Source organism: Typopeltis vanoorti, chromosome 7 (assembly GCF_054136105.1).
Source record: "Typopeltis vanoorti isolate ZY-2024b chromosome 7, IOZ_Tvanoo_1.0, whole genome shotgun sequence".
Lineage (NCBI taxonomy): Eukaryota > Metazoa > Arthropoda > Arachnida > Uropygi > Thelyphonidae > Typopeltis > Typopeltis vanoorti.
In genome coordinates, this window is record NC_143555.1 from 85,961,692 (window position 1) to 85,985,460 (window position 23,769).

General features: G+C 36.4%; 1 protein-coding gene and 1 long non-coding RNA gene across 3 annotated transcripts in view; one reads left to right on the forward strand and one right to left on the reverse strand.

Annotated features, from left to right (window-relative positions):
* asrij (OCIA domain-containing protein asrij) overlaps window positions 1-23,769 on the forward strand; it is a 230,789-nt gene that overhangs the window by 174,556 nt on the left and 32,464 nt on the right. Inside the window, exon 7 of the mRNA XM_090396001.1 lies at window positions 17,537-17,734. Within this exon, the coding sequence (XP_090252127.1) occupies window positions 17,537-17,734 (198 nt within the window). The remainder of the gene's footprint in view (window positions 1-17,536; window positions 17,735-23,769) is intronic.
* On the reverse strand, window positions 1,584-23,447 carry LOC150104833 (uncharacterized). 2 transcript variants are annotated; one of them, XR_016548580.1, is made up of 2 exons: window positions 23,357-23,447; window positions 1,584-1,985 (listed from the first exon to the last, which is right to left on the reverse strand). It is a non-coding gene; the product is annotated as an uncharacterized LOC150104833 (long non-coding RNA). The 2 variants fall into 2 exon arrangements; XR_016548581.1 differs by having other exon boundaries at window positions 23,247-23,440.

Below are 23,769 nucleotides of genomic sequence, written 5' to 3' on the forward strand. Positions count from 1 at the left end.
CTGGCACTTTCCTCCATGAAAATTGAGTGTACCATGTTTCGGGACAGGTGAAATGTTCTGTTCATTAACTTTGTCTTGATAGTGAGTGTGGGTATTTACTGTGATACTCTTAAAAAAATTGTAGCAGTCTATTCAAAACAAAAGATGAAGTCTCATCTCTGGAGCTGTTTTTATTTGCAACAATGCTCAAGCATGCCAAGTGCTCCAACAATTTCAACTGGAAAGGTTTCCATCACCCTTTCTTTTAGTGTTGCACGGTGATCAGCATTCATTTTAGAAATTATGGACTTTACAACTGTGTTATATACAGGGAAAATAAAAGAGTTATTTATAACACAGTTGTAAAGTCCATAATTTCTAAAATGAGTTTCCATCACTCAACCACCCTGTATATATAGTTCTTGCACTGAGTGATTTCCATCTTTTTCTCCACTTGAGATTTTTAGAAGCTCAGCAATTTGTGTATGGCATAAAGATGGCCATGAAAGGATTGGATCAAAACACTGAATGCAAACTACTTTGGTGATGGGATACAAAAACTTGTGTTCCCTATATGACAAATGTCTCAATGTAGGAGCCAGTATGTGGAGAAATAGCTGACAGTATATGTATTCTCTTGACAAAGTAATATTTTAAATGTTTCCATTTTATTCATTTACAGCCAATCAAAACTTAGTTTCTGGACATGCCTCATATTTAAGAGTGTAATATCACCTGCATAAATTGGATGTCATCCAAATATGTAATCTCATGGACATAGAAGATACTATGATAATAGTTCATAAATGAGTTTACATTATCACCCTTCTTATCAACAATTTTCTTCCAAATTCATCTGCTATTTTTCAGGTTTCCAGTACATACTGTAAAATCTTACATTTGATCTTGTCTCTATCATCCTGGCTCTATCACCTGTTTTGCTAATCTTCCTCTTCCTTTCTGTTTCAAGTTGCTCATATTCTTGAATTCTAGCAATATCAAGTTCCTTTCTAATATTATTGTTTTTTTTTTTTTGGTATGATTCTGTCATCATTCATTCTCATAATTTTTCTCAGAAGTCTCATGTCCGTGGTCTTTGATCAACTTTTTTTTTATTTCTAATCCAACTCTCAAATATATAAGTTAAAATTAGTTTGAACTTTGAAATGAGTTAAAATTCGATTTCTAGTTTTATGTATTACTAGTCTGATGTTTTGGCTAATTTCTCTCTTTTTCTACATGACATTTATCATCTGGCTCCCTAATCTTAAAGAAAAGCGGTCCTTTTGGACAGTTTTCTCTGGGCACCTTTTCATATGCATTCTCCAGATCTACAAAACTTCACATTCACACCGGGCTGTGTCCCATGCATTTTGCCTGTCAGGCAGGAACACACACTTGGCTCATTCAATGCATCCACATCAGGAAGGCACAATTTTACAATGTTTTCAATATATGTGGCATGCCAGTTTCAATTTTTTTGGTAGACTTTTGTTTGTAAAGTTAGTATTTCTGAACTGTTTTAATGAAATAAAATATCAAATGTAATTCTAATTTTAAATTCCATCTATAGATATTTTGCTTTTGAAAATTTATTTGTTGGTTTCTACATTCAATGATTGTATTATGAACAAGTGCAACTGCAATTTTCTGCAACTGAAAATTTGAAATATGTTGTTAGAACATTGTATTTACTGTTTACTTGTGTAATATACTTCCCTTCCTACAGGCATAACTATGCCTGTAGGAAGGGAAGTATTTTTCATCATACTGAATGATTTTCATTCTAGTTGTTCTCTAATTACACTAATTACTCTAATTGTCACTAAGCATAGTACATAGCCTCTGACTTTCTCTGTACTGTATTTATTGATAGAATAAAAATGTCTACTTTGTTTTACTTGCATCTGTTCAGTCTTTGGGAGAGGGTTTTTTTCTCCACACAGGGACATTTTCATTCCACTCCTTGGAAACAGCAAACATAATGAGTGAAAATCTATTTATTCCTGTGAATAAAAATGAATCTTATCATTTACACAAAAAATTCAATAAAAATACTATCTCCAAAACAAAATGTTAGCATATCAGGGATTTAATTACTAAATAAAAAAAAAATTGCACACTGATCATAAGAATTGCTGAATAAAAGAAAATTCTTTTTAGAAAATGAAAAATACATAAATAAAAATTAGAAATAAATACACATAACAGCACAACAAATTGTACAGGAGGATTTGTTTGCTTAGCACTCCATCAGTGAACACATTGCTATGGTAATGTGTACCATAGTGAAATGTACGCTTTGCGGAGTGCGGTCGGAGTGTGGTTAGATGATAATAAAGGATTGAATGTGTGTAGAAAATGTAGGGAGAATGCGGAATTGAAGTGTATTTCGGATCGTGAGTGTGATATTTTTGTCAACCTTCAGAATGAAGGAAACAGGGATATGACAAGAAACGGCAAGGTTGTACATGAAAATTGTGAGAGTGTGAATGTAGAAAGTGTGAATGATAGTATAAATGGTTTCTCAGAGAACAAAAAAGATGAGATAGATGCATTGAGTGAGATCGCGTTGTTGAATAGTGCGATAGAAAGAGCAAAACAGCAGCTAGAGTGCATGAACAAAAGTAGACTGAATGAACCAACCAATAATAAAAGGTATGACAGGAAAAATAGACGTATGAATGTGAACATGAACAAAATGAAGGATAGAGTGCTGTATGGAGACTCGTTAGTACGAAGTGTGTTAGTAGAGGATTTGACAAAATCGTACCAACCTGGTGCGACCTTAAAGGACGTAACTGCGTCTATTAGAGAGCAAAAGGAAAGGGTGAAAGAAATGATTGTTGTGGCAGGTACGAATGATTTGAAAGGAGATAAAATGGAAATGATAGAAGACCTGAATGAATTGTTTGAGGTAGCAAAAGAAAAGAGTGAGAGAGTTAGAATGATTAGTCTTTTGCCACGGTATGACAGTGAAATGTTTAAAAGGAGGGCTAAAATTGCAAATGACTTTATGCGTGGGTTATGTATGACGAGTGGTGTGGAATTTGTGGATGTGTGGAGTGAGTTTGATGGGCGAAAGGATCTATGTAAGATGGATGGCTTGCATTTGAATGGTTACGGTGTAAGAAGACTTGAGAAAGTGTTGCTGAATGTAGTGGATGTGCAAATTCAGGGAAACTAGATTTGTTGGGGGGGGGGGGGGGAGTAGAGATACAGTCCTTATGGAGGCAGTTGAATGTAAGAATGAATATAATATGCCAGAGCAAATAAGGACAACAAATCTGAGTGGGATAGTTAATATAAGGCATCAAGGTAGGGTTGGGGCTAATGGGGGTCTTAAATTCATGTACACTAATACTAGGAGTATTAGGAACAAGAAGGAAGAGTTTTTGGCCATGGTTGGCACTTCCAGACCACAGGTTATAGGTATTAGTGAAACATGGCTGACTGTAGATGATATAACTAGTGGGATTGAATGTGATGGGTATAGTGTGTTCAGGAATGACAGAGAGAATAAAATGGGGGGAGGAGTATTGTTGATGATAGCTGATGAGCTCCAGCCAAGGAGAATAGAAGTTGAATTGCAGGATACAGAAAAGAGCACATTTGAGGCCATTTGGTGTGAGATTGTGGCTAGCAGAACTAAATATACAATTGGGTGCTGCTATAGACCAGGTGATGGAAAAGATGGTGGTGACAGTATGCACAAGCAAATAGAAGAAATGGGTGGAAGGAGGGTGATTATTATGGGAGATTTCAACTATGGTCGCATTGATTGGAGTGAGGAGAGGACACACGGGAGGAAGGAACTGGATTTTATGCGGTTATTAAGGGATAACTATCTGCGACAGCATGTAATGGAAAATACTAGGGGTCAGAGAGTGCTTGACCTAGTAATTACATCTGAGGATTTGGCTGTAACAAATATGACCACATTGCCACCAATCGGTGAGAGTGATCATAGGGTCTTAACTTGGGAGGTGGCTAAAGGTGTAGAATTTTCAATTAAGACAGGGTACATGTGGAATTATCGGGCTGGAAAGTATGACAAGCTTAGGAGTTTGATTGGTTCAGTGCCATGGCATGTACAACTGCAAGGACTAGAAGTTGATAGTGCATGGGAGGTAGTTAAGAAGAGCTTGCATGAAGCAATGGCTGACTGTATACCTAGAGTCCGAATATTAAATCAAGTAGGGGTTAAATGGATGAATAACACCATTAAGCTTGAGTTGCAAAAAAAGAAACGACTATGGAGGGAATTTAAGGAGAAGGGTGACCGGCAGGCACATGAACGGTATAAAGCACAGGCCAGAAGGGTGACGAGTGTGGTAAGAAAAGCAAAAAAGGATTACGAAAGAACATTGGCCATGCAGGCTAAAGAGAATCCTAAACAGTTTTTTAGATATGTAGCAAGTAAAAGGAAAAATGTACATGGCAGATTGATTTTAAAGAATGAAGATGGTAGGGAGGTAACTGAATCAGTTGAGATAGTTGAGTTACTGAGTGAGCACTTTGCAAAAGTATATCATCCAGGTGGTGACATTGCAGAAACGAATAAACCAGTAGATTATACGGGAATTGTGGTTAATGAAGTGGAGATGAGTAGTCTATTGCATAACCTCAATGTCAATACATCTGTGGGATTGGATGGTATACCAGCTCGTGTTGTACGAGAAGCAGCTAAAGAATTGTCAGTACCCTTGACCATTTTGTTTAATTTGAGTCTCGGGTCTGGGTTAGTCCCGAGCGGGTGGAAAGAGGGGAAAATAGTTCCACTGCATAAAGGTGGTTCCAAGACTGCTGTAGTAAATTACCGACCGATTAGCATATCAGGAATCATTGTCAAGGTCTTAGAGAAAATAGTCAAGAGGAAAATACAAGATTGGATAGAAGAAAATGGGATACTGTATCGGGGACAGCATGGTTTTGTGAAGGGTAGGTCATGCCTCAGTAACTTGCTCACGTATTATAACACAGTGACGGCTGAACTGGATAAGGGTAATGGGTTTACGGTGATTCTACTGGACCTTGCCAAGGCTTTTGACAGGATTCCACATGGAATTCTAATCAGTAAATTGCAGCATATGGGAATGGACATAGGGTTGGTGAGATGGATAGGAGGGTGGTTGACGGAGAGATATCAGAGAGTGGTTTACTCGGGAGTAGAGTCCACAAGACGGCCTGTGACTAGTGGTGTGCCACAAGGATCTGTTCTTGGACCACTGCTGTTTAATTTGTTCATAAATGATATAGGAAATGATCTGAGAGGAACAGTTCATTTGTTTGTGGATGATGCGAAGTTGGGTAGGGCAATAGTGAATGCAGATGACGTCAAAATTTTGCAGGATGATTTGGATAGATTGGAGGTCTGGGCTAAGGAGAATGGATGTCAGTTTAATGTGGCAAAATGTCAGGTTATACATTTTGGGGTGAAAAGATTGGCGGCAGTTTACTGCATTGGTGGAACCGTGCTCCAGGAAATTGATGAGGCACGAGATTTAGGAGTGTTGGTAGATAAGGAATTGAAATTTAGGGGACACATTGCAAAAGTGACCAAAACAGCCTATCAAATCACTTGGTTGCTGAAGAATACGATGACAAGCAGAGACAAGCAGGTTATTGTTCCTCTGTATCGAGCCTTGATAAGACCCCATCTAGACTACTGTGCTCAGATTTGGTCACCTAGGTTTCTTCTTGATGGGGAGGAGGTGGAGAGGATCCAGAGGCGAGTGACCAAGATGATAGCAGGTCTGTGGAATGAACCGTATGAGAACAGGTTGAGGATTTGTGGGTTGCAAAAATTGGTTGATAGGCGGAGGAGGGGAGATATGATTGAGACATTCAAATTACTGAAGGGTTTCTATAAAATTAATTCAGAAGATATTTTTGAGAACAGGGCTGGTTTTGGGAGGACTAGGGGACATCCATGGAAACTGGGCAAAAGTGTAGTTAGTAAAGGTGTTAGAGCTGGGTTCTTTACTTTTAGAGTAGTGAATGAGTGGAATGCGCTCCCTGAGTCTGTGGTGGATGCTGTGACAGTGAATGAGTTTAAGGCGAGGTATGATAGATACTGTATGAATGTCAAATAGTTGTGATGAATATGATTTGGGGCCTCCCTCGATGAGTCCAATGACTCCCTGGAGTTGCCCGTAATAATAGTAATAGTAATAATACTTTGCCATGCCTAGATGAATCATCTGATTAATATTATTAGTTTGATGGATATGCCCCTCTCTATAGTCATTTTCTAAGCAACCAATGTATACACGTGTCATTTTTTTATTGGTTACTTATTTATATTTTGCAAACAAATATCTCTCTCTCTCATGATAAGCTTATTATTTTTTAAAAGATTATTCCTGTCATAACTGCAGACATGCATGCCTAGATATTATAGGATGACACGTAATTTATTTGGCCCCACGGCAACTTAATAGACATACAATATCACAACTGTAAATTATTAGTAATTCATTTGTCTCTAATGAAAGGTATTCTATTTGCCCCTATTTTTCCCTTGCTTATATGCACCAATCATTCTGACATGATTCATGTCTCCACATGATAAATGCTGTTTCACATATAACTTTTAGCAATTTACAAACCAAATATGAGATTCCTCTGAATTGTTGGTTTCTAATATATCCTGAAACAAATTGAAGCACACACTGCAATTTGTGGCAGTCCCACAAGTAACAGAAAGTACAATACAAATTCTTGCATTACATCCATCCCAAGATCAAGTACAGAATGAGATGATTTGTCTTGACCCAGGATGAATGTATTAAACGAAGACGAAATTTTAAAAAAATTAAGTCCTTACAACTCCTATATTGCCGTAACCCAGCTTATTCAAAAGTTTCTCTTCCACAATTTTTCTTAGCCCTCTTCTCAAGTATGTCAAGTGTAGCCACTGTTAAAACTTTTAATATTATTATATTTATTATATTTGAACATTTCTGGTTGAATATCATATAGTCCAGCTGCCTTTTCATGTTTCTCTAGTATTATTGCTTGATCGTTCTGTTACTGTTTCTTTTGTTTAACATTTTCTCAGTGTTGTTGCTCCAGACATTTAGAACATCTTCAGATTTTATGCACATTTATCATTTCTGATTGCTCTTGCAGTACGTTTTTATCCATTTTCATTAGCCTCCAGCACATTTAACTTAGCTTACATTTTTCTCTGTATTCTCTCAAAGCAAGCAGTGGTTACTTGGTAGAAACTTTGATATGATTTCTTCTTTTCTAGAATGGCCTTCCTTAATTTCTTGAGTCTACTATGAAATTCTAATTTTTCTCGTCTTGTACACAACTTCATTACATTACTTCCCTGGTATCAGCTTTTTCTGATTTTGTCATTGAGTCTTCAAAGTTAGATTTCTTTTTTACAAATTCTTTCATTTTTTTTCTTCAATTATATTTGTGGCTACAGTTCTTCTTTGAAACCTGCATGACTTTTATTCTTTTTAAAACTATCTTACATATTTTCTTTTCAGTAATATTGTTTTACTCAGTTCAAAACTAAATAATGATTCTTCCTATTTTAAATCTCCTGTATACTCTTATATCCTGAAACCACTGCGAAGATATCATAATCGACAATAACATAGACTTCTTGTTTCTTGCACATTCTCACCATGTGAATTTATTCATATGATTATGTTGGGAAAATGTGTTAAAATAATCACTCGTCAATATTCTGAATGGAAATCAAGCAGGTATTTTATTTCCCCTAGCTTTTCTCCTATCTCCAGATTTTTCTGAAACATTGTTTCTCTTCTTTCATCTGATAAATTAAAAATGTTTTCTTTTTCAGCTGTCTTCTTTAATGACTCGGATTCCTCTACTTCTTAACAGTAGAAACTTCTGCAAAATTATTAGAACAAATGTCTTGTCACTCTCTTTAAAATTGCATGCCATTCAAAAAGTTTATCTTCATATTTAGTGTTGAATACTAGCTTTCTTTTCCCTGTTCACTGTTGCTTGAATATAACATCTTAGTTATTATTTATATGTTTTTCAATGACATCAGTTATGTTGACTTGGTACTTCTGCAATTCTTCTGCAGTTGTTCCAGTAGTTGACTTTTCTGCTTGTTCTGGTTCTTCAACAGAAATAGTGGGTCCTTTAACTAAATGAAAACCAAGCCACTTGGCAATTGATAATGTTATATCATCATATTTTTTATGGTTAAAACCAATACAGAATACAGTTTGATCAACAAAATCTCAAATTGTCAGTTCATCCTTTTTTTCATTTAATTTACAAGTGCTTGAATTTACTTGAGCCCAAGGTGATGAGAACTGAACTTCTAGTCAGAACTGGCTGGGGCTTCTTTAATGTGCATTTCATACACTTTTTTTTTTTTTGTTTTGAGTCGAGATGCCTCTCAATCACCTCTGACTGACCCTTAAGCAATGTTTATGTATGATTAAATAAATCCATTACAGTGATCTGTGTGTTAAGGATGTAATATTCTATTGATCAGGTTGGAATCTTATCACTAGTCAAGATTATATTGTCTAATTATGTAATGAGAATATTATTATCTGAGCAAATGATTTTTGTGTTCTTTACTAGTATTTTTAAAATATTATATTGATATAATATATTTTCATATTGTAAAGCGCATCTCCTTACAGGCATGTGGCTCTAAATACTAAGGATAGTGATCAGATAGTGAACCTCTAGCCACCACTGATAGTGACTAACACCTGGTTTCATCAACACAAGAGAAGACTGTATACTTGGAGAGCACCATGACCAGAGAGGTGAAGAAATGAGATATCAGATTGATTACATTCTAATTAACTCAAGATATAGAAATGTAATAAAAAATGCAAAAACTTATTCTGGAGCAGACTGCAATAGTAACCATAACACAAAGTAAAAATCGAATTAAAACAAATAAATAAAGAAATTGCAACTCAAAAAATAAGAACTGATGGACTAAAAAAGAAAAGATATCAGAGAGAAATATCAAGCTGAACTGGAAAATAAAATCAACAATATTGATACTGATAGACCCCTTGAAGTAATCTGGACTGATTTAAGAGAGAAAATCAAGGAATGCTAAAGATCTTCTGGGTGAGGCAGAGAGGAGAGGAAGGAAACCCTGGATTACTGAGGAAGTGATAGAAAAAATGGACGAAAGAAGAAAATGGAAGAATAAGAACAATAACGAAGCCCAAGTCAGATATAAAGAGATCAATAAACAAGTAAAAATTCTGGCTAAAAAGGCAAAGGAAGACTGGCTCAATCGGGTCCACAAGGAAATAGAGGAAAATGTTACAGCAAAGGATATAAGAAAGGTCTATGAAGGCTTGAACTTGATTTCAGGAAAGAAGGGAAGAACAAAAAGCGGTGCTTTGAAGGATGAAAAAGGAAAGATTTTGTTGGAAAACAATGAAAAAATGGTAAGGTGGAAGAAGTATGTAACAGGACTTTATGGAGATGAAGATAATCTAGAATGTGATCAGATAGAAAATGATAATATCCCAGAAATTAAGGAATGGGGAAACCGAAGCAGCCATTAAAAGAATAATGGATAGGAGAGTTCCAGGAGTGGATTTGATATTCAAGGAGAGCTGCTGAAGGCATTGGGAAAGGAAGGAATAAAACTTCTATCCATCATCTTTAATAGAAGTTTGTAGGAGGATAGAATACCTAAAGACTTTGTAAGATCTATTTTTATACCTATTCCCAAGATTACAGGAACGATGGATTGCAATAAGCATAGAACTATCAGCTTGATTAGCCATGTTGCAGAAGTGCTAATCACATAATAGAGAGAGAGTGAATTAAATGAAGCACAGTTTTGTTTCAGGAAAAACAGGGAACCAAGGAAGCTATTACAACACTACGGATATTGGGGGAAAGAACAATCGAGTGCAATAAAAATTTATATCTATGCTTTGTGGATTATGAAAAAGCTTTTAATAATGTTAATCACTCTATTTTATTTGATATTTTGCATAAATAGGAATAGATGAAAAAATTATCACTGTTGTTCAGAATATATAAAACTCAAGAAGCCAGGATTAGATTTGAAGTTGAGGATACTGAATGGATCCCAATAAGAAAGGGTGTGGGATGTCCCCACTCCTTTTTAATGTCTATAGTGAATGGATGATGAGGGAGGACTTGGAAGGTGTGAAGGATGGAATAAAGATAAATGGGCATCTGATAAATAATATACGATATGCAGATGATATTGTACTTATGAGAGAAACAGAGGAAGGTTTGCAAAAAATTTTGAATAGACTGAACAGGATTGGAAATGAGAGATATAAAATGAAAATAAACGTTCAGAAGACAAAAGTGATGAAAATTTCAAGGAAAGGAAATCACTTTGAATGGACAACGAATAGAGAATGTAAAAAGTTTTGAATATCTTGGGAGTTGGATAACAGATGACAATAGATCCAATTATGAAATTAAGAAGAGAATTAAAAAAGAAAAAGCAGCGTTTTTCCAAATATACCACATATTAGAAACAGGAATCTGAACAAACAGTTAAAAGTAAGAATTCCCAAGACCATGATCTGGAGCGTGGGAACATATGGATGAGAGTCCTGGACAATCAATAAGGAGATGAGTGATCGATTGAATACATTCGAAATGTAGTGCTTCAGAAAAATGGATTGTATCAACTGGACTGAAAGAGTGAGCAATCTTCTTCTGCAGCTTCTCCCACTTAAGTGCGGTCACTGTTGATAATGAGTCTCCTCCACACCTTCCTGTCTTGGGCTGCCACCACATCCAAGTTCTTCATCCTCAAGTCCTCTTCTACCAGCTCCCTCCATCTCTTCTTTGGCCGCCCACGCTTCTGCCTTCCTTGTACATCCATCTGCATGACCCTTCTTCCTACATATTTGTCCTCCCTCCTCATCACATGACCAAACCATCTCAACCTCGCCTCTTGTATTTTCACTCCTAAGTTCGTAACTTTCACTGTTCCTCTGACATAGTCATTTCTCAGACAATCCTTTCTGGTCACACCGCACATCCAGCTAAGCATTCTCATCTCTGCTACTTCCATCCTGCTGATGTTATTTTTCTTCAAGGCCACAGTTTCTATAGCATATGTCATACCTCACTACTGTCCTATAGATTTTGCCTTTCAGATTGATCTGCACCCTCTTATCGCATAACACTCCAGCCATCTTCCTCCAGTTCCTCCAACCCGTTTGTATCCTGCATCCCACTGCCTTCTCAGCTCCATCTTCTTCCACTGTTGAACCTAAGTATCTAAAGTCTCTCACCTTCCTGATGACATTTCCTTCCAGCTCCAGATCTGTCTCCAGATCAGAGTGAGCAATGAAGTTCTTTAAAAGATTCAAGATGAAAAGAGACTATATGGCTAGTATCCAAAGAAGAAATATAGTGTTTGCAGGACATTTAATGAGAGGTTCTTCTGGAGAGCTCCCAGAATAGTATTGCAGGGGATGGTGGAGGGAAGGAGAGGAAGACTCTGACTGCAATGGAAAGACAACATCAAAGACTGGACGGGCAAGAGTCTTACAGAAGCAAGAGATAGAGGTATGGAAACGGACTGTTTATCAGCTGCAACCCTCTTAAAAGAGGAGGCCACAGGATTAGATTACATTAGATTAGATATTGATATGAGGATTTATGGTGGGACTGTTGATGGTAGTTTCTGTTGTGTATAAGTTTCCTATAAACAGTGATAGGTAAAGATATATCAGGCTAATCCACGAGTATCTAAGAAGGAAAGAGTGTTATTGTTTTCTTATTCTAATGTGAAGTGCATCTCAATCTGTTAGGTATCTTGTGTTAAAAAAAAATTGTTCTGTGTTTCATCTTCATGTGGTCACTTGAAGAACACATCTACATAGCATAACCAGACAGTGGGTCTGTATGGTAGCAGCATTTAATCTTAATGATCTCCCTAAAGAAATTAGCCGGAGGGAGTGGAGAAAGTATAGAGCCCACAGCTTCATACTTTCTGTTTGTTTGTTCATCTTATTTTGCCAAAAATGATATATACAGTGTGGTGAACTGAAGCAGGACTGAGAAATATATGGTAAATGAGCCTGAATTAGTTTTTAGATGAAATGTTGGTAAATTGAGAATATATATATATAAAGCTGATCATCAGGTCAATTCTGCTAAGAGAGTAACATTTTCTGGATTTAGCAATATTTCAAAGCAGACTGAGTTTTTTTATGAGAGGAGAGAGTAATAAGCTTGCATACTTTTCAGTTGGATGCTTAGCTGATTTTCAGGTAAAAATCAATCTCATCCAGCTATAGTCTGTAGTGGAGAATTTTTAATTTTTTGGGCAATCTGTGTGCTTGGTGGGAGAGGAGATCAGAAGGGGACTAATTTTTATATATTGTATAAAGCTGTACTTACTTACTACCTTCATCATGGATTTACTCTAATGACCAAGCTCTTTAAATTATATAGTACAGATACTTAAATTTTTATACCTCCATATTTAAACATATCAAGACATATATTTCTGCAGTATTTGAATTTTTTTTATATTACTGATCATCATCAAATTCAGGGGGTGTACAAGATATTATAATAGTACTACATGAAAAAGTTACATCATTACTAACTTCCAATTGACAGTTTTCCTATAAATCAATCTGTTATCTGCAAAGACTTCAACATTATCAGATCTTATAATTCTGTCTTCTAAGGCACTTTTCACTGTATTAATTCACCTATATCTTGGTCTTTTTCCTGCCATCTTGGCAAAAAACACTTGTTTTACTAATCTTTCCACTCCCATTGTGTTTAAGTGACCATACCATCTGAGATTGTCCCCAGTCTTTGTAGACCACAGATATGACAGTCAAGTATTTTATTTCTAATCCAACTCTAAGATTCATAAGTTAAAATTAAAATTGGTTTGAACACTGTCTTGTATACAATAATTTACTGTTTTGACTAATTTCTTTCTTATTCCATATAAATTTATTCAGATGACCTCCTACCATACCAGCTCTACTACTGCTATTGTCTATTTCTATATTTAATTTGCCACCTTCACTAAAAATTGTGTCTAAATAGATGAAATGTTTTACTTGTCCTATAGGTTCACCATTCAGGATATGATTGATGGTTTCAATGTTTCTGCCTGTTTTCATTGTCTTTGTCTTTTTATCAGTGATTTTCATACCAAGTTTATTACAACAGTTATTCGATTTAGTCGAGGAATCTTGCAGACTTGTACTGGATTTATTCAGAAATATGACATCTGTATAAAGCAGAGCTGAGATTTTGATAGCAGATTTAATGCCACTTTCTTTCATAATGTGATCCATATAGATGATTCATTCATTTCGTATGGTGATTCAACGACCGTGAATCACCACCTCAATTCTCCTATTTCTATCCGGGCTCGGGACCGGTATAGCTGACAATTCAGACCTATGGCTGGAAGGATTGTCTTAAGTATTCCTGACTGCATCCATATGTCTTCACAGGGCTGGTTTGCCTGCTTGCATGATGAAAAACCCCAGATAAACTGGGGGGGGGGGACCCTGCTGTACATGCCCAAGACCAGCTAACTTGGCTATGACTGAGGAAGCTCTTTAAGCTCCTCATGTCGTCGACAGGAATTGAACCTAGGACACTCCTTTCCCAGGCATATGGTTGCGAAGCGCATAGTCGCTAGGCTAACCGCACGGACATATAGATGATAATAATAGTAGAAGATAATATGCACTCCTGTCACACACACACACACCTGATTTAACATCAGCCAATCTTCCATGTATCTCTTTTAATTCTAACTGCTGATTTACAGTTTAAATAGATACGACGTATTGCTTGACATAATGTCAAGGAACCTCCATAACTCAGTTGGTATAGACAAAGCCCTTTGGTTTGAAACACCTGGGTTCGATTCCCATCGGTGACATGAGGAACCTTTATCTGGTGTCTTTTGACAAAAAGTGAGTGAGTTGAATGGTCTCATATGGAGGTTGGGGGTTTTTTCATCCAGAAACTTGGATTTTTTTGTCCCCCAGAACAGGCAATCTGTCCCTGTGAACACACATGGATTACAGTCATGAATATTGTCCTTATGGGATGCAGCAAGGAGTGACGAACCGGCCACATTAAAAAAAATTCGTTGTGAACCCATCATTAGGGTACTCTAGCTGTCCCAAAGGGATGGATAAGACTAATGAATCTTCCATGTACCTCTTTGAATTCTAACTGCTGACTTACAGTTTAAATAGAGACTGTGTATTGCTTGACATGACCCATTTACACCATATAATTGTGTTTTGAAAAGCTTTCCTATGGGCACCTTGTCATATGCCTTTTCCAAAATCTACAAAACTTAAATAGAAATCCTTGTTATATTCCCAAGATTTCTCAACTATTTGTCTTCAAGTGAAAATATGTTTCTTATAACCTGTATTTGGCCTGAATTCAGCTTGTGTCAAGCACCATTTCTGTAATTCTCACATTGTTTTATTTCCCTTTTTATAGGTGGTTACTATGAAAGCTCCATTGCAATCATCTGGAATTTGACCCTCCGACCAGTTGGTCTGAATCATACAGTACACACTGTAAAATTTTATATCTCTATATTTGAGGATATCTGTTTGAATTTCATCTACTCCAGCTGCCTTTCCATATTTCAGGTTTTTGATGGCTTTTTATGACAAGTATGGACATGTACTTGTATTCCTGACTGCATTCCAGTTGTGAGTTTTTTTTACCACCATACTGATATTACTTGCTTCATTTAACAGTCAGAATGGTAATTCAGGGTTTACCCATATATACGGTACTAATGTACTGTAGGTTGATCAACCGACCTCTTGTGTATGGGCTCAACATAAAATTACTTTAGACATCTGGAATATCTTTATCTTCAGTTTTCATGACCATTTATCATCTCGGATTCCTTTTAGAGTACTCTTTCCATATTTCTGAACTTTTTCAATAGCCTACAGAATATTTTGCCGCCTTCCTGATATTTATTTTCTATGTTCTTACCAAAGTCTTCCTGTGACTTTTGTTTAGCTAGTTTTACACAGTTGTTTGCTTTCTTACATTTTTCTCTGTATTCTCTAAGATCATAAGTTGACTTACTTGCCAAGAACTTTTGATAAGTGTTTTTTTGTTTTTCTCCATTGCCCTTTAACTTCCTGAATCTTCCATGGAGTTCTGATTTTTCTATCCTTACAGGCAATCTCACCACATGCCTCTATTTAGAATCAATCAATTGTTCCTTCAGGGTTTGCCACCAAATCTCCATGCTTTGGTTCTTGTTTTCAAATTATTTAATTTTTTCTTGAATGATGTTTGTGCATTTGAGTCTACAGATCACTTTTAAAGGCTGCTCAAAAGTATTCCTGGCGAGATTTTTACAGGGTAGTTCACCATTGCTTTCCCCGCACCCCAATTTTATCTGGGCTCGGGGCCGGCATATGGCTGGGACGTATTCATGACTGTAATCCATGTGTGTTCGTGGGACTGGTTTGCCTGTGTGGGAGGCAAAAAATCCCTGAGTTTCCAGGTGAAAAAAAAAAAAACCTACCTCATATGAAACTGACTAACTCACCTTTCGTCGAATAAGACCAGATGAAGGTTCCTCACATCACTGACAAGAATCGAACCCAGGTCTTTCTGACCAAAGGGCTTCATCTATACTGACTGAACTATGGAGGCTCCTTTTGTTCTCTTGAACCATGGGCAAACATTGCTATCAACTAAATCAGTGAGACTTTTCTTATTTTTGCATGTGCTCTCCATCTGAATTTGTGCATATTTTTTTGTTGTAATATGGTGTTAGTAATAACTAGTCCATCTGATGAGAAATCCAGAAGGCACTTATCATTATTACCTTTGCTCTTTACTCCAGACTTTCCCAAAACATTTAAATATATCTGGTAATCACTTCCTCCTCTACTGTTGAGATCTCCAAAAAGGATCAATTTTTCCTTTTTCATTGTGTCAGTTGCTTTCTCTAATGCCTCAAAAAAATTCCTCCACTTCTTCATTAATAGAACCTTCTTTGGGACCATAGATACAAATGTGTCATTGTCCAGTTCCCATTCTATTATTTCTCCACATCACTCTACTTGATATTGCCTGTCATTTAAGAAGAGTATCCTTGTATTTAGTGTTCAATACTATAGCTACTCCTTTTCTCTGATCATTATTGTCTGAATATAACATTTTGCATTAGTTGATTAGAAAGATCTCACCTGCTTTTGTCTTCTTTATTTCAGTCACTCCTATTATGTCGATCTGGTATTTATTCATTTCTTCTGCTTGTTCCATTTCTTTTTTATTGATGCTTCTTACTTATTTTTCAATTTTTATTAATTTGTGTGTGTGTGCGTGTGTTTATTTATGAACTTCATCAGTTTGATCACCCTCACTTAAAGGCAGTCACAAAAATTTATTCCCACATGGGTTTCAAACTTTCATCCTCTTGGTTGAAGAACAGATTTGGCCACCCAGGCTAGAATATGCTTGTGTGTGCCTTCCTCATGAATATAATGTTATTCTTTTTCTTTCTTGTAACATTAGCGTAACAAATTAGCTAAAACAACACAATTGTTGTTATGTATTCCCAGAGCTTGATCAATTTTTTTCATTGCAAAGCAATAATATGTATGGTAACGAAATTTAAGAATACAGATTCGGAAAATATCAATAAAGATTTACTAATCTAATTTTAAGCGTATTCTGGTATGAGCTCAACCAAATAATCAAGATAATTCCCATGTGATTAATCCAACTAAATTAACCAGAGATTGGAAATTTTCAAAACAAAAACCTTTACTCTGGACCTACACTTAACTATCCAAAATTTATTATTACACTATGGTTTTAAAAGTTCCTGTATTGGTGTTTAGGTTTCTTGAAAGTTAAGTAGGAGTACTTTAAACATATACAAAATTAATAACTGTTTTCCTCTAAGACTCTTCAGTTAAGTAGAAAAATCAAATATATTCTATTTTAGTCCCATCACTTGTACTCTGTGTTTTCCATATTAATGAAGAGGGAACAATGTAGTGATCACAATATGATGTTACAACACTTCATTTTATTAAAGGTGTTTGTTTACCAAAATAAATAAATAATGAATAAAAGTCCTCTATAATACTATCTGTGCACAACTAGATGTACAACATTTGCTTAGTTTTGAAATTACATATAGCCTACATTCAAGTTGATGAGAGACTTTTAATTAATTTCAAAGTAAATAAGAATAAAAATAATTAGTGTTTTTGGTAAGGCATGTGCTCTGTGATTTTTTGTTCACATATAATTAAATTTTCACTCTTATCATACATTTCATTCTGAAAGCTGGTGAATTTCTTTAGAATAGAAAATACAGAGCTTTAGTTAGAAGTACTTGATTTTAGTGAGTGGGCGAGTTTACTATGATGGTGTTTGTTATAGTGAAATCTGACCATGTATATAAATATCACTCGAAAATGATTATTTTCAGTCTCCTGATTTGGATTAAATGGGATTTGCTTTCATTGCTATACGTTTATTCTTCTTTTAATACTTTTATATGAATTCTAAATCTCAGGTCCTACACTTTCTCATCTTGGAGAAGAAGAAAAACCATCGAAAGATTTTGTGACATATGATCAGTTAAGAAAACGAAATAGAGAAGAATATGACATAAGACATTCTGGATTACACCGTCCCACTTATCAGGCTCCAGTTAGCCAACCAAAGCGAGAACAACCACAAAAAAGTCCATTCATTCCTGCTGAGAGTACAGGTATTTCCTATGCAATTTTATCTGAATGAATCAGATGTTAATATTGAAAATTGAAACAGTTCACTCAATTAACAGAACTGGAAGGGGTTAAAATTATATCAGTTTCAATTAATCATTAACTGTAATTAATTTTTATCAATTTTAATTGTGTATTATCATTGAAGCATGACTTTATACACTGATGTCCAAAACTTAAGAATGAACACTATTTCTGAAGGTTATAGCCACAAATTCAAATGAATCAGCTTCTGGAAATTTGTATAACTGACGATTTGAAATAGAAAGCAGGTACACATTCAAATTTTGAATCACACACAAAGGGTTATGTGGTAACACTCAACAGGATAAAAGGTAAAAGGCTGCACTAAGCAAATTGTGTTTGAAGGAAGCTCTTTTCATGAAGGAATAAAGTTGCAAACTTGGATGTCTCGTAATGCCTCCAAGACATCATCTGTATGACTTCATGCCGGAAAGAATTATTGGAAAGCTTGAAGGCTGCAGAGTTAGTGATATTGTCAGAGAATTTGGAATCTCACATAGCATTGTATCCAGGCTCTGGCCAGCATTTGAAACAAGTGGAACATGTTTTAGATGTTTGCTAACAGATTGCCCTTGCTCTTTCATGGAGTATGAAGATAGGTTTTGGTTATAACAGCAAAATGTAATCTACACACCATGGCAGGTCAGCTTGTAAGTCGGCTCCATTCAAGCACAGGTATGCAGATATTTCAACAAACTCTCACCAGACAAGTAGGCCTATATGCCCGAAGACCTGTAGCCTGCATCCCTTTCTCCACAGCTCATCGTAGAGCACATTTTCAGTGATTTTTTTCCCATAAAAATTAGACCAGACACCAATGGGCTAATGTACTCTTTATAGATGAGTCATTTTAGCCCTTCCTCCGATTCTGGACAACACTTGATCTGGCATGAAAGTGGTACTGCTTACCATTACGAGAATGTTCTTGAAAGGGATAGATACAGTGGTGCTGGGGTCACAGTGTGAGAAGGCATTATTCTTAATGGACATAAGCTACAGGTGCTGGAAATAGGGACTATGACAAGTGAATGATATTGCAAATTCTTCAATATCATGTTTGATTGCGCTGTGGTGCTGTAGGTGAAGAATTAATTTTTATGGATGACAATGCCCTCACCACATCGTACACAAGCAGTGGAGATATTTCTGAAGACTAGGGATATTAATCAAATCAAGTGGCCAATACACTCCCCAAATCTCAACCTCATAAAACACGTAATAGTGAGATGCATGGCTGATTGAAATTCCTTGCTCTGAAGGAGAGTGAGCCAATTTGTTTCATGAACTCCTGTATCACTTGGCATAAGCATGGTACAGTATTGTGAGAGCTGCATTGCAGTTCAGGGTGGACATATTCCATACTGAAATGTCTCTGCATAATTTTCTGTAAGCACTACACATTAATTCCTTAACTACATCCTTACGAAATTTGTAAGTTTTGCCAAAAACATATTGCAATTTAATTTGTACAAAATTTGTAACACATTTTTGTATAATATAATTTATTAGTATGCTGGCAATAAATTTATGTCCATATTTGGCTGTAGTCATGAAACTTTTTTTCATATATAGTTAAAAATGTAGTTCATCCTTATCTTTTGGACACCAGTGTATTTAAATATTTTAAAATCTTCACTTTGTTCAAAAAAATTATGCTATTGGTGTATAAGCATTTAAAAGCTATAAATCTTGCTCAGTTTGTTTGTACACAATTTGTATTCTCTATAGTTAGAATCTTAATCTTACAATGATGAGCCTTGACACTTTCCTGCATGTTGATTTGGTGGTGCTAGTGTTGCAAGTGAACGTAGCGGTCATTTTGAGCTATGCCAGAAAGTGTTTTTAAATTGAAGCATAGTGAGGTTTTTTGTCTCAAATTTTGCTGCAATTGGATACAAGTGGCCTTCAGTGATGGTCTTGTAGAAATTTTGTTGTTTATATTGTGTTTTCACTACTTGTTTGTTGCACTGCTTCAGCATCTAAAAATAGCGTTTTTAGATGCTGAAGTTTGCGAAGAGACGTATGTCGTCGGCATGGAGGACTTCTGTATGAAAGTCTAGCTCTGCCTTGGATTTTTCGCAGTGGATGCATTGTGGAAACTGCTATATGTATGCTCCGAGGAATGTGAAGGATCTGTGGACTGTTTGGCTAAACAAGAAGAATGAAAATGTTGACGTATGTGTGAAGTGTCTAGATAGACCAGAGCGATTGGGAATGGAAGGAAACGTCAGGACCATAGCAGAAGAGCTTCAGCAGGAGTTCGTAAAAGTGAGAAGCCACCTTCAACATCCTGCAAGAGGAATTGGAAGTGCTCAGTAAGGAGGTTCAGGATATGAGGACTAAGTTAAATGTGTTGAATAGAGAAATTACAACTATGGAGATTACTTTAGCTGAAGTAACTAGAACAGGTTTAAATAACAGAGAGTCTTTGCTGAATGATGAAGTAATGAATAGTATGGAAGTCAACAGAACGAAAGCACAAGAGGTCTAGAAGAAATGTGATGTTGTGAAAGTGAGGGAATAAATAAAAGAGTGTTGAGGGAAAGTAATAAAACTGGGAGAGTCATTCTGAATAGTGTAGAAAAGTGAGGCCATGAGTGATGCTTCTTTGGGTTTGAATGAAGTTATGAGTGGTATAATATATGGTGAATCGATGATTAAGAGTATGGAGAGTAGTATGCCTGAGGAATGCTTGTCTGGCAGAACAATAGAGAGTGACTTTAAAAAAAGTCACTCTCTTTGTCCTGTGCTGCCTCGTTTTGACAATTATGAATTAAGTAGATGAGCGATGATAATGAATGATATGATTGCAAGAATGTGCAAAAAAAAGAGGTCTGGAATTTGTTATTGTCTGGAGTGTGTTTATAGGCAAAAGACAGCTGTATGCAAGAGATGGGTTGCAACTGAACATGGAAGGTCATAAGCGTTTGAAGAAGGTACTGTTTCAAACGCTTATGACCTTCCATGTTCAGTTGCAACCCATCTCTTGCATACAGCTGTCTTTTGCCTATAAACACACTCCAGACAATAACAAATTCCAGACCTCTTTTTTTTGCACATTCTTTTAAATTGGGCAATTGAAGTAATTGGGCAGGAAAACTAAAATTGAAAAAGTTGAGTGTAAGAGAGAGTGAAAGTGGGGTAATCCAAGGGTAATCCTTTTTTGCAGAATAATTTGAAGAATAGAGTGGATAAAAATTGGCATGGGACTACTGAAATTAGTAGAGTGTATATCAGTTCTAAAGCTGGTACAAGAACTAAAGGGAATCTGCAATTTTTGTATACTAATACAAGAAGCATTTGAAATAAGAGGGAAGAATTTTTGGCATTAGTCAGTGCAATCCCAACAAAAGTTTTAGGCATCAGTGAAATTTGGCTGTCAACAGAAGATGTGGTTATTGGAATTGAATGTAATGGGTACAGTATTTTCAGGGAGAATAGAGAAGATAGAACAGGGGAGGAGTACTGTTGATGATAGCTGATGAGTTTCATTCAAAGAAAGTACTATATCAAGAGGATAGATGTGTGGATGATAGTTCATTTGATGTAATCTGGTATGAAATAGTGACCAACGCAACTAAATATACAGTTGATTGCTGCTGTAGGCCAGGGGGTGATATTGAATTCATGCATCAGCAAATAAGTGCAATGAGTGCAGGGTTAGTGATTATTATGGGGGATTTTAATTATGATGATATCAATTGGAAGGAGGATATATCACGTGGCAAAAAGGAAATAGAATTCATACACCTTTTAAGAGAGAATTACTTGAAACAGCATAACTGAAGGGACTCGTGGTGTGAGAGTGTTGGACCTGGTTATTGGTTCAGAGGTTATATGCATAAGTAAGGTGTCCTCATTACCTCCAATTGGTGAAAGTGAACATGTGGTATTGACTTGAGAGGTTGCGAAATCTGTGGATTTCTCTTAAGAAGGGGTATATATATGGAACTACAGGTTAGGTAATTATAACAAACTTCGGAGTGAGTTTACAGCCGTCCCATGGCAGAACATGTTGCAGGGGAAAGATGTTAGCAGCATGGGATAAAATCAGCGGGTATCTGAGGAATGCAATAGCAGAATGTATTATGATTAGGAAGACAAACAAGGTAGGCGTTAGATGGATGAATAGTAGTATCAGGCTTGATCTGCAAAAAAAGAAAATGTTATGGAGAATTTACAAGGAGAAATGTGATCAGGACACCCATGAGCAATACAAGGCTCAAGCTAGGAAGGTTACCAGCATAGTAAGAAAAGCTAAATCAGATTATGAGAAGGCCTTAGCCAAGGAGATCAAGGGTAATCCCAAAACGTTCTTCTGCTATGTGGCAAGTAAAAGGAAGAATAACTTTGGAAGGATAAACTTAGTGGATGTTGATGGTATTGAGGTGACCAATTCAGATGTAATAGTAGAGTTACTGAGTGATTACTTTTCAAAAGTCTATCACCCAAGTGAGGATATTTCTGTACCTGTAGCAATAACTAATGTGAAAATTGAAGTTAATAAATCAGAGGTACTTAGTATATTGCAGAATTTAAATGCAAACACTGCTGTAGGTTTAGATGGAATATCAGCTTGGGTGTTGCGTGAATGTGCAAAGCAATTGTCAACGCCTTTTACTTGGTTATTTAACTTAAGTTTGAACTCTGGTATGGTCCCTAGGGAGTGGAAGGAAGGCAAAGTGGTTCCTTTGCATAAAGGTGGCTCTAAGACTGCAGTAGTTAATTACAGACCAATCACCATCTCAGAAGTGCTGGTAAAAGTATTGGAAAAGTTAGTTAAGGACAGAATTCAAGAATGGGTGGATCAGAATATGATACTCTATAGGGGCCAACATGGTTTTGTTAAAAGTCAATTCTGCCTTAGCATTATTAACTTTTTTCTTATAGAATGTCATCTGAGTTGGACAAGGGAAATGGCTACACAGTGCTACTTCTGGATTTTGCTAAGGCTTTTGACAGGATACCCATGGAATACTGTTGCACAAATTAGAGCAGTTGGAAATGGATACTAAACTGGTGATATGGAAAAGAGAATAGCTCATGGAGAAATACCAGAAAGTAATGTATGGAGGAGCAGAGTCCAGGATGAGGCAGGTGACCAGTGGTGTGCCGCAGGGCTCTGTGCTTGGGCCATTACTGTTTAATTTCTACATAAATGATATAGGAAATGGCTTGAAAGGAGATATTCAGTTGTTTGCTGATGATGCAAAGTTGGGTAGCACAATAAAAAATCAAGCTGATGTTGAGAGTTTGCAGGATAATTTAAATAAGCTGGGAAAATGGGCAAAAGGTAATGTATGTCAATTTGTAAAAATAATCATATTAAAAATTCTGAATATTTTTACGTATTAATTATGCTTGTTAGTTTTTGTTTACATACACGCAGTGTCTGCACTTGTGATGTGCTCGTTATGAAAATGTTATATTAGAAGTAACATGTAAAGAAGTAAAAAATATTGAAGTACTTACTAAACTGATTATTTGTGTGAGGAAACGTGAGAAAGATCGTATCGAAGCTAAATTCCGATATTAGCATGTCATGCAATTTGTTACCTTTCAGTGAGAATAGCGCAACTTACTAAAATTAGGGCTCTTTTCAGGTTTTGAAATTAATCCATTTCGAATATCGGACTCTTTCCTTTCAAACGGCTGGTTCTTTAACATGGTAGCCTATGGGAGACCGCAGCGGACGCATTAATGCGTGAGCGGGTACCTCGTCTTCGTTCGCTACCGGAAATGACGTCACCGGAAGGGGGATGAACCGGAAATTACATAAGTTTGGCGTCATGGTGACGCTCGTATCTCTTTCTCTCCGTCGCTGTCGACGGATAGCATAGCGGCCGTGGTCTCCCTATATGGCTGTGGTTACGATCGGTCGCTTGCGTGCATATGCGGCCGAGCACACGCGGCATGTTTGCTTTTTACGGTATCTGTCACCATACGCGGCCAGGGTGAAAAAAGCTTGCCGCACTTGTGATTTTCGTTTCCGAAA